Source organism: Rhinoderma darwinii, chromosome 4, assembly GCF_050947455.1.
Source record: "Rhinoderma darwinii isolate aRhiDar2 chromosome 4, aRhiDar2.hap1, whole genome shotgun sequence".
Taxonomy (NCBI): domain Eukaryota; kingdom Metazoa; phylum Chordata; class Amphibia; order Anura; family Rhinodermatidae; genus Rhinoderma; species Rhinoderma darwinii.
In genome coordinates this window covers 348763937-348777836 of record NC_134690.1, presented here as the reverse complement: position 1 = coordinate 348777836, position 13900 = coordinate 348763937, and the positions used below count along the sequence as shown (strand labels likewise).

Sequence of the window (13900 nt, the reverse complement as noted above, 5' to 3'; positions counted from 1 at the left end):
GGCCAGAGCGTCAGCAACACTGGCTGGGGATTCTGGTCCCGGAGGGGCCCCTGACGTCATTGTCCATGTATGTAAATCAAATCTGTGGCACTCTGCAAGTAGTCTGGTAGGGTTCTGACCCCATCGATGTTTAGAAGATAAAATCAAGCAATCCTCAGGTCAATATGTAAACGAATTGGTTTATTCGGATAAGGCAATATTAACCCCTTCCCGACATTTGACGTATCCATACGTCATAGCCGGGTAGGGGAAGTATAGAACTGGCTCACTGAGTGGACCCGCTCCATACGATGCGGGTGTCGGCAATATGTTACAGCTGACACTTCACAGTAACGAGCGGGATCGAGCGCTGGTTTAACCCATTAAATGCCGCGGTCAATAGCGACCGTGGCATTTAAATAGTTAGAAAGAGGGGGAAAACCCCTCTAGCAGCTCATCGCACCCCCCGCAATGCTATCGCGAGGTGGCGATGGTTGCTATGACTGCCTGGGGGCCTAATGAAGGCCCCTAGGTCCGCCATCTTTGTGCTCCTACTAATCCCTTAAAGAGGCTCTGTCACCAGATTTTGCAACCCCTATCTGCTATTGCAGCAGATAGGCGCTGCAATGTAGATTACAGTAACGTTTTTATTTTTAAAAAACGAGCATTTTTGGCCAAGTTATGACCATTTTCGTATTTATGTAAATGAGGCTTGCAAAAGTACAACTGGGCGTGTTGAAAAGTAAAAGTACAAGTGGGCGTGTATTATGTGCGTACATCGGGGCGTGTTTACTACTTTTACTAGCTGGGCGTTGTGTATAGAAGTGTCATCCATTTCTCTTCACAACGCCCAGCTTCTGGCAGTGCAGCACTGTGACGTCACTCACAGGTCCTGCATCGTGTCGGCACCAGAGGCTACAGATGATTCTGCAGCAGCATCGGCGTTTGCAGGTAAGTCGATGTAGCTACTTACCTGCAAATGCTGATGCTGCTGCAGAATCAAGTGTAGCCTCTGGTGCCGACACGATGCAGGACCTGTGAGTGACGTCACAGTGCTGCACTGCCAGAAGCTGGGCGTTGTGAAGAGAAATGGATGACACTTCTATACACAACGCCCAGCTAGTAAAAGTAGTAAACACGCCCCGATGTACGCACATAATACACGCCCAGTTGTACTTTTACTTTTCAACACGCCCAGTTGTACTTTTGCAAGCCTCATTTGCATAAATACGAAAATGGTCATAACTTGGCCAAAAATGCTCGTTTTTAAAAAATAAAAACGTTACTGTAATCTACATTGCAGCGCCTATCTGCTGCAATAGCAGATAGGGGCTGCAAAATCTGGTGACAGAGCCTCTTTAAGAGAAGCCTGTCAGAAAGACTATATACTGCAATACATTAGTATTGCAGTATATAGTGCAAGCGATCGCTGATTGAAGTCCCCTTGCGGGACTAATAAAAAAATTAAAATTTGTAAAATAAAGGGGGTTTTTTTTGTAAAAAAAATTAAAAGTTCAAAAATTTTCCCATTTTCCCCCTAGAGCATAGTAAAAAATAAACAAATAAATAAAAATAATTACAATATCTAATTATTTAACCTGCACGGTGTACACCATAAAAAAAAAAATTGTATCGCTATTTTTTGGTCATCTCATCTCCCACAAAAAATGGAATAAAAAGTGATCAAAACGTTGCATGTTCCCCAAAATGGTATCATTAAAAACTACAGCTTATACTGCAAAAAATAAGCCCTCATACCACTTAATCGACAGAAAAACAAAAACTTTATGGCTCTCAGAATTTGGCGACACAAAATAAAAATAAAATTTTACACTTCGTTTTTTACTTGTAAAAGTAGTAAAATATAGTAAAAACTATATATATTTGGTTTCGCCGTAATCGTATTGACCCGCAGAATAAAGTTAACATGTTGTTTTAATTGCACAGTTAATTCCGTAAAAACGAAGCGCAAAAAACAATGGTGGAATCGCTGTTTCTTTCATTTTCTACCCACAAATAATTTTTTCCCGTTTCCTAGTACATTATATGGCACAAACATAAAGCCCTCATAGGACTATATCGACGGAAAAATAAAAAAGTTATGACTTTTGGAAGGTGGGGAGGAAAAAACTAAAATTAAAATCTGAAAGTTGTTTACGACGGGAAGGGGTTAAGAAATATGTAACATTTCGGCCACAATCCAGCCTTTGTCAAACTCAATTGTCGCTGGTCAATAGTAAAAACATCCTACAGGAAATAGCGCAATGGGATAGGGTAACTTGTACCATTGGTATGCGTATACCAATAGCGTTTGACTAAGGCCGGATTGTGGCTGAAACGTTACATATCTGTTAATATTGCCTTATTAGAAAAAAACTATTTGTTTGCAAATTGACCGAGGAGTGCTTGAGTTTATCTTCTAAACATTGTCCCTATATGGACAGGAATGTCAGGGGCTCCCTCTAGGAGCAGAATCTCCGGCAAAAGCATCTGCAACACTCTGACCGGGGATTCCGCTCCTGGAGGAGCCATGATGGCAGTGTTAGCACCCGGCAGCCGAGTGGGCCCCCCAAGGGTAGTGTGCCCCGCCACCTGCCCGGGTTCGCCGGGTGCGGACGCCAGCCCTGCCCTTTACACAAGCCAATTATCGGGCAAACAAGCGTTCACAAAATGCTCGTTCCCCTTAATTGCCCTGTGTAAACACTGAGCAAACGCTCGACTAATTGTAGATTTTTAAATGCCGAAACTATCATTGTTGTCGGCAGCAAATCTTCAAGGGAGATGAACTGCCGACATGATAGAAACGTATGGGGATGAGCGATCGGAGTAACGCCCCATACTCGTGAGATCACGCTGTGCTGTGAGTACAGCTGAACATGAATGAAGAGAAGTGTATGATGCGGATTACTCAGCATCATACACTTCTCTTTACTACGCCCTCTTGATGAAAAGTAAAAAAAACGCCCACTTGGGCATTAAGAACAAATTTGCATAACACTTAAAATGCTCATAACTTTGTCAAAAATAAACTTTTTTTTAAAACAAACAAACACATTACTTATCTACATTAAAGCACCTATTAGATTAGGCGGAAAGGCAGTTATAAACTGCTTACAGAGCCTCCTTTAAGTGGTGTAGTTTCCCAAATGGCATCACTTTTGGGTGCTTTCCACTGTTTTGGGCTCTCAGAGGCTGTGCAAATGCGATGTGGCACCCGAAAACCATTTCAGCTAAATTTGAGCTCCAAAAGTCAAATAGCGCTCCTTCTCTTCTAAGCCCCTCTGTGGGTCCAAAAAGCAGTTTATTACCACATATGGTGTATTTCCGTAATCACGATAAACTGTTTTACAAAGGTTGGGGTGGATTTTTTCTCCTTTATTCCTTGTAAAAATTAAAAATGTCTACGTTTTTTCAGAAAGAAAAGTAGACTTTCACCTTTACAGACTAAATCCAATGAATTCAGCAAAACAATTGTGGGGTCAAAATGCTAACTATACTCCTAGAAAAATTCCTTGAATGTAGTTTCCAAAATGGGGTAACTTTTGGGGGGTTTCCACTGTTTTGGTCCCTCCAGTGCGTTGCAAACGTGACATGGCACTGAAAACTATTCTAGAAAAATCAGAAATCCAAAATCCAAAAGATGACCCTTCTCTTCTGAGCCCTGCTGTGGGTCCAAACAGCAGTTTATTACCACATATGGGGTATTGCTATAATCGGGACAGATTGCCTTACAAATGTTGGGGTGTTTTTTCTCCTTTATTCCTTGTAAAAATGTCTACGTTTTTTCTGAAAAAAAGCAGATTTTCATCTTCACATACCAATTCAAATAAATTAAGCAAAAAAACTGTGGGTTCAAAATGCTAACTATACCCCTAGATAAATTCCTTGAGGGGTGTAGTTTCCAAAATGGTGTCACTTTTGGGGGGTCTTTACGGTTTTAGCACCATAAGACCTCTTCAAACCTGACATGGTGCCTAAAATATATTCTAAAAAAAAGGGAGGCCCCAAAATCCACTAGGTGCCCCTTTGTTCTGAGGCCTGTGTTTCAGTCCAAAAGCTCACTAGGGCCACATGTGGGATATTTCTAAAAAAAACTGCAGAATCTGGGCAATAAATATTGAGTTGCATTTCTTGGGTAAAACCCTCTGTGGTACAGAATTTTTTTATACAAATAAATTTTGGCAAGAAAAAAGTAAATTTGTAAATTTCACATCTACCTTTCTTTAATTCCTGTGAAATGCCTAAAGGGTTAAAACTTTCTGAATGCTGTTTTGAATACTTTGAGGGATGCAGTTTTCAAAATGGGGTGATTTATGGGGACTTTCTAATATATAAGGCCCTCAATGCCACTTCAGAACTGAATTGGTCCCTGAAAAAAATATCATTTTGAAATTTTCTTGAAAATATGAGAAATTGCTGCTAAAGTTCTAAGCCTTGTAACGTCCTAGAAAAAGAAGAGAGTGTTTAAAAAAACGATGCAAACAGAAAGTAGACATATGGGAAATGTAAACTAGTAACTATTTTGTGTGTTATTACTATCTGTTTTACAAGCAGATACATTTAAATTGAGAAAAGTACTAATTTTTGCAAATTTTCTCTAAATCTTGGTGTTTTTCACAAATAAATATTGAATTTATAGACCAAATTTTTTCACTAACAAACAATCTCAGAATCACTTGGATAGGTAAATGAATTCCAAAGTTATTTCAACATAAAGTAACACGTCAGATTTGAAAAAATCGGCTTCATCCTGAAGGCCAAAACAGGCTCAGTTCTGAAGGAGTTAAAGAGGCTCTGTCACCAAAAGTGCCCTATCTCCTGCATAAGGAGATCGGCGCGATAATGTAGGTGACAGCAGTGTTTTTATTTTAAAAAAAACGGTCTATTTTTACCACTTTATTAGCGATTTTAGATTTATGCTAATGAGTTGCTTAATGCCCAAGTGGGCGTATTTTTACTTTAGACCAAGTGGGCGTTGTACAGGGGAGTGTATGACGCTGACCAATCAGCGTCATGCACTCCTCTCCATTCATTTACTCAGAGCATAGGGATCCTGCTAGATCCTTATGTGCTGTCTTATACTTACACATTAACAATACTGAAGTGTTTAGACAGTGAATAGACATTCCACGGAATGTCTATTCACAATCTCTGCACTTCGTTACTCTGTCTGTGGTAGTTACAGCAGAGGAAGCGTAATCTTGCGAGATCTCGCTGTAAATGACAGGTTACAAAACTACAGCCCGTCCCACAAAAAACAGGCCCTCCCACAGCTTTTTTGACGGGAAAATAAAAAAGTTATAGCTCTCAGAATATGGCGACACAAAAAATAAATTATTTGAAACAAAAGTGATTTTATTGTGCAGACAGCTGCAAAGAATAAAAAAAACTATATTCATATGGTATCGCCTTAAATCGTATCGACCCGCAGAATAAAGTAAAATTGTCATTTATAGCGCAGGGTGAACAACGTAAAAAAAAGAATTAAAAACATTATCAGAATTGCTGGTTTTTGGTCACCTTGTTTGACAAAAAATGAAATAAAAAGTGATCAAAAAATCGTATATACCCCAAAATCGTACCAATGAAAACTACAGATTGTCTCGCAACAAATAAGCCCTCACACAGCTCCGGTGGAGAAAAAATAAAAAAGTTCTGGCTCTCAGAATATGGCTATGTGCAGAGCATTCCAAAAGCGAATACGATTTTTTATTTATCAGTGGGACACTGGCCACATATCTATGAATTATTATTTATTTACCCCATTATTATACCCTCTTATTATGCCCTGATGTACTCCATACAGATTACATATACCCCTGATATACTCCGCACAGATTACATATGCCCCCACATCATAAACTGAAATACCAGCAAAACCCCAAGCAGAACAACTGCCACTAAGCAAAATCTGCGCTCCAAATGCCAAATGGCGCTCCCTCCGTTCTGAGCCCTGCAGCGTGCCCAAACAGCAGTTTACGCCCACAGATATGGCATACAATGGTTGTGAATAATGAAAAATAAATCAGTATGCCTAGAGAGGTGGCTCTGATAGATGTAATAAACTGAGTTCCAACACGTTTCCCCTGAAAATTGGCAGGTTCATCATGGAACAAAACTAGTAGTCAAAAAGGAATAGTCAAAAAACAAGATCAATACTTGTAAGAGATAATGCAACAGAGCTGGATTTAATAAATCCTACTGGTTCAAGATTATCAGCAATGTACAACAGCAAATAAAACCAATGTATCATGTGGGTTTAGGTGAAAACAACCCAAGTTACCGTATGTAGCACAGTGAAGAAGATAATAACCCCATCAATTCACAGGGAATCCCTCATTGCAGACCATGATGATAGCGCATGTGGTAGAAATTGAATAAAATGGAATAAAAACAGATGTAAAAGTAGTAAAACATAAAAAAAACTATATAAATTTGGTATCGCCGTAATTGTATCAACCGTAGAATAAAGTTAACATGCCGTTTTTACCGCACGATGAACGCTGTAGAAACTAAACCCAATTTCACCCCCCAAATATTTTTTTTTCAGTTTCTCATTACATTATATGGTACATTAATGGTGCCATGAAAAACTACAAACTCGTCCCACAAAAAAACAAGCCCTCATACATCTATGTTGACGGGAAAATAAAAAAGTTATGTCTTTTGGAAGGCGGTGAGGAAAAAGCAAAAATGAAAAAAACAAAAATTGGCTGCGAAGGGAAGGGGTTGGTATAGCATTTGCACAAACGTCCAGAGACTCTTGCTACACCTGATACTAGTGATAGCTTCACATTAAGGCCGGATTTACACCAGCGTGTGCGTTTTGCGCATGCAAAAAACACAGCGTTTTGCGCACACAAAAGGTACTTAACAGCTCCGTTTGTCAGCCGCGTATGATGCGTGGCTGCGTGATTTTCGCACAGCCGCCATCATTATGACACTCTGTTTGTATGTTTGGAAACAGAAAAGCACGTGGTGCTTTTCTGTTTTCATTCATACTTTTTACTGCTGTTGCACGAATCACGTGCGTCACACGAAAGTGCTTCCGAGTGGTGCGCGTGATTTCACCCACCCATTGACTTCATGGGTGCGTGATGCGGGAACAACGCACAAAGATCGGACATGTCGTGAGTTTTACGCAGCGGACTCACGCTGCACAAAAATCACGGACTGTCTGCACGGCTCCATAGACTAACATGGGTCCGTGCGAGGGGCGTGAAAATCACGCGCGTTGCACGGACTTATATCATATACAGGGCGTTACATATTTAGGGCTTATTCACACGAACATATAATACGCCCGTGCTACGCGCGTGATTTTCACGCGCGTCGCACTGACTTATGTTACTGAATGGAGCCGTTCAGACTGCCAGTGAATTTCACGCAGCGTATGTGTGCTGCGTAAAACTCACGACATGTCCTATATTTGGCCGTGTTTCGCGCTGCACGCACCCATTGAAGTCACTGGGTGCGTGCAAATCGCGCTCGGCACACGGAAGCACTTCGGGGTGCCGCGCGCTACAGTAGTAAGGATATGTTCACACGTACACATCCGATACGCCTGAAATTACGGAGCTGTTTTCAGGTGAAAACAGCTCCTGAATTTCAGACGTAATGGCATGTGCAGGCGTTTTTCGCTGCGGCCATTACGGACGTAATTGGAGCTGTTTTTCTATGGAGTCAATGGAAAACTGCTCCAATTACGTCCCAAGAAGTGACATGCACTTCTTTGACGCGGGCATCTTTTTTACGCGCCGTCTTTTGACAGCGGCGCGTAAAAAAAATGACAGTCTGCACAGTACATCATAAAACCCATTCAAATGAATGGGCAGATGTTTGCCGATGCTTTCAAGCAGTATTTTCGGCCGTAATTCCCGGCGTAAAACGCCTGAATTACGTCCGTAAATAGTGCGTGTGAACATACCCTAAAAACTATGAATGAAAACAGAAAAGCACCATGTGCTTTTCTGTTTGTAAACATAAAGACAGAGTGTCATTACGATGCCGGCTGCGTGAAAATCACGCAGCTGCGCACCATATGCTGATGACACACGGATCATTTGCGCGCGCAAAACGCACACCCTCGTGTGAATCCGGCCTTAGTCCCATTCCCTACCCATCCCTATTTCCTCCTCCTACCTGTTTGTAGTTTATTGTATTGTGAAAATTTTTCAACAAACAAAAAAGATATAATCATAAAAAGAATAGACAAATATATTCATACTTACTTTCATACGTCATACCTAGATTTGCCCATATTAATAATAGTAAATAGAAAAACCGTCCCATCTTGCCAAAAAGCCGCTTTAGCTTCACTCACTTGGCCTCTGTAAAGATTTAAAAAAAAACAGGCAAAACCAAGAAACATATTCTGGCTACATGTAGGACAATTCAAAAGTTTACATATATGCGAATTGAAGTCTATTTAAAAGCTTGCGGCTCACTGCCTGCAGTTTAGAGTAGACAAAGGACACGCAACGTGACCATACTTCATGACTCACTTGAAATACACATTTATACCTAGTGGCAACCATCACCAGGGGATAAAACATGGATAGGATTTCTACTTGGACATTATTCCCATGTCAAAGTTACTGTGAACACACGTAGCTTAGGCCCCATGCACACGACCGTAGATCTCGTCCGTAATTATGGACCCATTCATTTGTATGGCCGACGGACACCTTCCCGTATATTTACAGGAAGGCGTCCGGGCCGTAGAAACCTTCCGTAAAAAATAGGACATGTCCTATTTTTTTATTTTACGGACCGTGCTCCTATACATTATAATAGGATCACGGTCCGCATAAGCGGATGACTGTCCGCGGCCATGTTTTGCCCTTGGAATAATAGATGGAATAATAATAAGTTGGATCTGTCATTATGACATCCAATCACAGATTGCAACAGTCACATGGGGAAAAATCTTTATCTGAGGAGACCGGTAGCGCTGATACCAGAGTTGCTATGGGAGACAACAAGTATTGACTTTATTTTTCTCCTCTCATCTGGTGTCCGCAACAGCAAATCTGTCCGAAACTTTCAGATGGAAATTCCCTGTGGTATCTGGATGGGATTTCCTGCGGAGTTTCCTATATCAAATCCTATCCATGTTCAGGGGGCCTCAATATAGAAAAGGTGAAATCTGCAGCAAAATCTGCAATTAACACATTCACATTTTGCTGCAAAAATGCTGCGTGAACAATATAGGTTGCTTTTTTTAAAAAAAATATTTGTATACATAGAATTATAGCTTTTTCTGAATATTTAGGCCTATAGTTTGAAAAAATTTTTTATCAAAAAATTATTTTTTTTACATTCTATTTCATTTTTATGGTGATAGTATAGCAATACCCTAAAATAGACTTGTTAGTGTTCGTTATTGCAAATTTTGTTACATGTCCATTTTATGGTAATTGGGCGGGGCTAGCGGTACAACAGCAGGGAGGGAGTTAATTTACGTATATTTATATTACTTATTTCATTTTTTCACTTTTATTTTTATGGTCTGTCTTTCAAAGGTCAGAAAAGACTGTTGAGGGACATTATTATTTTACTTTGATTGTTTTTACACTGAACTTTTCCACAGTAACTAGAGTTATACAGCAACCCCAGGTACAAGCGAAATCTGTCCTGTTCAGTGACAATTGTTAGGCTATGTTCACACGCTAAAGTAAAAACAGCTGTAAAATATGGAGCTGTTTTTAGGGTATGTTCACACGTAGTCAACAAAAACGTCTGAAAATCCAGAGCTGTTTTCAAGGGAAAACAGACCCTGCTTTTCAGACGTTTTTTTACCAACTCGCATTTTTTGCGCCGTTTTCACGCCGTTTTTTACGTCCGTTTTTGGAGCTGTTTTCATTGGAGTCTATGAGAAAGCAGCTCCAAAAACGTCGTGTGGACAATACAGCGTTCTACCCATAGAAAGTAATGGGCAGATGTTTGACGACGTATTTGAGACGTATTTCCAGACGTAAAACGAGGCAAAATACACCTCGTATACGTCTGAAATTTGGCCGTGTGAACATACCCTTAAGGGAAAACAGTCTCTGATTTTCAGCCATTCTAAAAGCATCAAGCGTTTTTGGAGCCATTTTTTAAGCTGTTTTTCTATTGACACAATGAAAAACGGCTCCAAAAACGGCTCAAGAAGTGACATGCACTTCTTTTACAGGGTGGTTTTTTATGCAACGTTTTTTCAAACGGCCGCGTAAGAAAAAAGGCCCTGTCTGAACAAAACAATGTTTTTCCAATTGAGATCAATGGGCCGATGTTTGAAGGCATTCAGCTTCCGTTTTTCTCAGGTGTTTTTCGAGGCGTTTACGCCCTTGAAGAACAACTGAAAACACTAAGTGTGAACATACCCTTACTGTTAGGTCTGTGCTGGGTCATGTCAGACATAAAAAGTGTCAAGGGGTGTAGCTGTATAAGCTTCTCACATTGATTTGACTATGTGGCTTTTATGACTGCCATTGCAGCTTGTAGCTCTCTCTTGCGCCATGACAGAATAAACTAGCCGTTCATTTGTCATCATCACATCATAGATATAAAAAGCAGGCACTTTAGGTCACAGCTAGGATCTGACAGCCACCAAGCACCATTCATTTTAAGTGATCCTATTGAGTTGATAAACTACAATCATATATGCATGATGGCAAGTGCATACCGTCCAGCTGTACTGATTTAAGAATTAGTGTATGTGAACACGCAAAATCAAAAAAGTCTCAAAATACGGAGCTGTTTTCAAGGGAAAACAGCTCCTGGTTTTCAGCCGTTTTTTTATTCAAAGTCGCGTTTTTCACTGCCTTTTTTTGAGCTGTTTTCTAGAGTCAATGAAAAACAGCTCAAGAAGTGACATGCACTTCCTTTTCACGGCCGGTTTTTCAAAACGGCCATGTAAAAAAAAGTTCCATCGGAACAGAACGCCGTTTTTCCTATTGGAAATCAATGGGCAGATGTTTGGAGGCGTTCTGCTTCTGATTTTTCATCCGTTTTTCAGCCGTTTACGGCCCGAAGAACGGCCGAAAATAAGCCGTGTGAACATACCCTTATAGTGCCAATTATGTCTGGCATGTAAAGCTACATAGGGTACTCTAACTACATTAAATTCCCAAGTCTTCTTGCCTTTATTTTCCAACAGTGCAGATCACCTCGCTCCATTCTCTCATTTGACTTCAGGTCTTTATATATATATATATATATATATATATATATATATATATATATATATATGCTTTGATTTTATGCATAGAATGTGGCAGACGTGATCTATCCTGTTGGGTTGCACAATTATGATACTAGCTCATCACCCGGTGACCAGATCCTCCTGAGGGGATGATTTTATAGTCTGCATAAATTATGTGATCAGCTAATAAACGATCGTTTGCTCATTTGTCGGCTGATAACTGCCTATTGTACACAGGCCAATTATCGCTCCTGATTATTGGCCCATGTAAATGGGTCTCATGCGGTTATCCACTGGAATAGACAGTTCCAAGTGAGCAGTCTGTTGCAGGCACTGGTATTCACAAATGAAGTGCACAGATCCATGTTTCTTTTATTGTGGGTCAGATGTCTTTGCCATGATTTGGATTTGTTTTAACCCTTTGGCACTGCATCTATTTTTCTGCTTTTCATTTTTGTTTTTTCCTCCCTGCATTCCATAAGCCATAACTTTTTTATTTTCCAATCAACATAGCCCTTTGAGGGTTTGTTTTTTTGCAGAACGAGTTGCAGTTTACTTATTTCAATCGACATAGCCAATTGAGGGCTTGTTTTTTGCGTAACAAGTTGCAGTTATTAATGGTACCACTTAATGTACCGTAATGTACTTTTTGTGTTTCAGTCTATTGTGTTTTTATTATTCACGGTTCAGTGGTAGATAAATCTTAGTGGTTTTCCCTTGGATAATGTACAAGCACTAGTGAATTATCTGTATAGATTCAATTGTATCATTATTACAAATTGCTAAAGAGTGAAACATATCTTATATTGAAGGTCACGCTGTAACTAATAAATTCCCATTGGTATCCACCCAGTGAAATACGTGTATTGTGTTTGGTACCAGCTCATATTAAAGGGGCATTCCCATCTCCCTAATCAGATCTTAAATGGCAACTAACTTAAAATAACCTTTTGTTTTTCTATTCCTCTAATGTAGAGGCTGGCTGGGGTCTCGAGAGCACGCATGCGCAGTAGCTCCCGGCCCGACCACCTCTATACAGCTGTATTAAACTTTATGCGCAGTAGCCCTAGAGTCCCTGAATACACCAGCAGACAGCGCAAAGCTGCGGCAGCCCGAATGTTTAGGCCAGCGTCAGTGTACTGTCAATCAAGGTGCCAAGTACCGCCTATCCACTGAACGCATCGAACCTGTAAGCAGCAGCAGCCGGGAGAAGGTAAGTGGGAGATGGGAATACCCCTTTAAGCCCTGCCTCTGGAAGGCCTTAATAGGAGCACAAAGATGGCAGACCTGGGGGCATTCATTAGGCCCCCACAAGCTGCCAAGGCTACCATCGGCCCCCACCTCTTTCTAACAGCTTAAATGCCATGGTCGCTATTGACTGCCACATCTAGGTGGTTAAATGGTTAGGATCAGTCAGCTCTGATCGCGGCCATGCAGTGAAGTGCCAGCTGTGATATACAGTTAAAGCCTGCTGAGTATGAATCAGGCTTAGACGGTGAGCCCACTCCATATTCGCCCTTTGCGGCCATAAGTTACAGTTATGTCATGTGTCGCCATAGGTTAAAGGGATTGTCCCAGAATTAATGGGGGGAAAAAAGGCAATCAATCATAATATAGTGCTTGACAATCTCTTTCTAACAAAGCTAGAACCAGTCCTGTAACTTACATGTATCCAGAAATCTCCCCATTCATTGCTCTGAAATATTTTCTCCAGACTGGCACCTCAGGGGGCATGTCCTTTGAGCTGCAGCTCTTCCCCCTCCCTGTCCTACCTGTACAAGCTATATCGCTCGGTTTCTCTGCCTCCTCTTCCTCTCTAGGAGAAGCTTTACAAATGCTCCCATTACATGTCTTTTTTACAGGGAGAGCACAGTCATATACAACTCAAGAGGAGGGAGAGCCTGCAGGTTACAGTGAGAGGATGTGCAGGAGAGCTCAATGCTGTATGTAAGTAGTGCTGTATGCAAGCTCTCTTCTCTCCATGTGCAGACAGTTTAAAAAAAAGACAAACCGGACAGCATATTGGCCTATTCAATTTAATAGGCCTATGCACACGTCTGTGGTTTTTCACGCAATGTGTCCGCTGCGTGAAGCTCACTGCATGTCCTATTTTAGTCCATTTTTGCGAACCACGTCACCCATTAAAGTCAATGGGTGCGTGAAAAACACGAACAGCATATGGATGACATCTATGTGCTGTCCGTGTTTTTCCACGCACCAGTCGCTACAGAAATAAGAGGGGAGAAAAAACCAGGAACACCGATGCCACACGAAACTGAAACGCATGAAATATGGTTCGCTTTTTGCGGAAGTAAAACTGACACGTTTGTCTCAATCTGGCCTTACTGTGCTAATCTCCATCCATACTACAAGCTCTTCTGTTTCTGAGTACAAGCTTCTTCTCTACTTCCTAAAAGACAAGCGAGCAGAGAAGGCATTTTCTGTTGGCTGGTGGCAGTTGGAGAGTGAAACGGAGCATGTGCAACCTCCCTCATTCATCTCAGTAGCAGGACATTCACATTACTATGCAGATTTAACACCAGGGGGTGCTATTATAATTAAGTAAAAGGAATGTCTCGCAAGCGGAGCATTTTTGTAACATAAGGTGAATTACAAAACGAAACTTATTTTTAATGCAGAATAATATTGCAATAACATTCAATACTGGGACAACTCCTTTAATCCCTTCCCAACATATGACGCATACCTACGTCTTAGCCAGGTAAGGGAAGT

The 13900-nt window shown here is 40.9% G+C and overlaps 1 protein-coding gene across 5 annotated transcripts in view; it reads right to left on the bottom strand.

Annotated features, from left to right (window-relative positions):
* Positions 1 to 13617, bottom strand: part of LOC142761290 (inactive serine protease 54-like) — a 31363-nt gene extending 17746 nt beyond the window's left edge. For 2 of the 5 annotated variants that reach the window (XM_075864479.1, XM_075864482.1), the window contains exons 1-2: positions 13514 to 13617; positions 8211 to 8309 (exon numbers count right to left, since the gene is read on the bottom strand). In XM_075864479.1, coding sequence (XP_075720594.1) covers positions 8211 to 8271 — 61 coding nt within the window. In that variant the 5' untranslated portion in view covers positions 8272 to 8309; positions 13514 to 13617. Of the gene's footprint in view, positions 1 to 8210; positions 8310 to 12833; positions 13138 to 13513 lie in introns of those variants that run through there. The other 3 variants (XM_075864481.1, XM_075864480.1, XM_075864483.1) reach the window with 3 other exon arrangements.
* Positions 13618 to 13900: the final 283 nt, after the last annotated feature.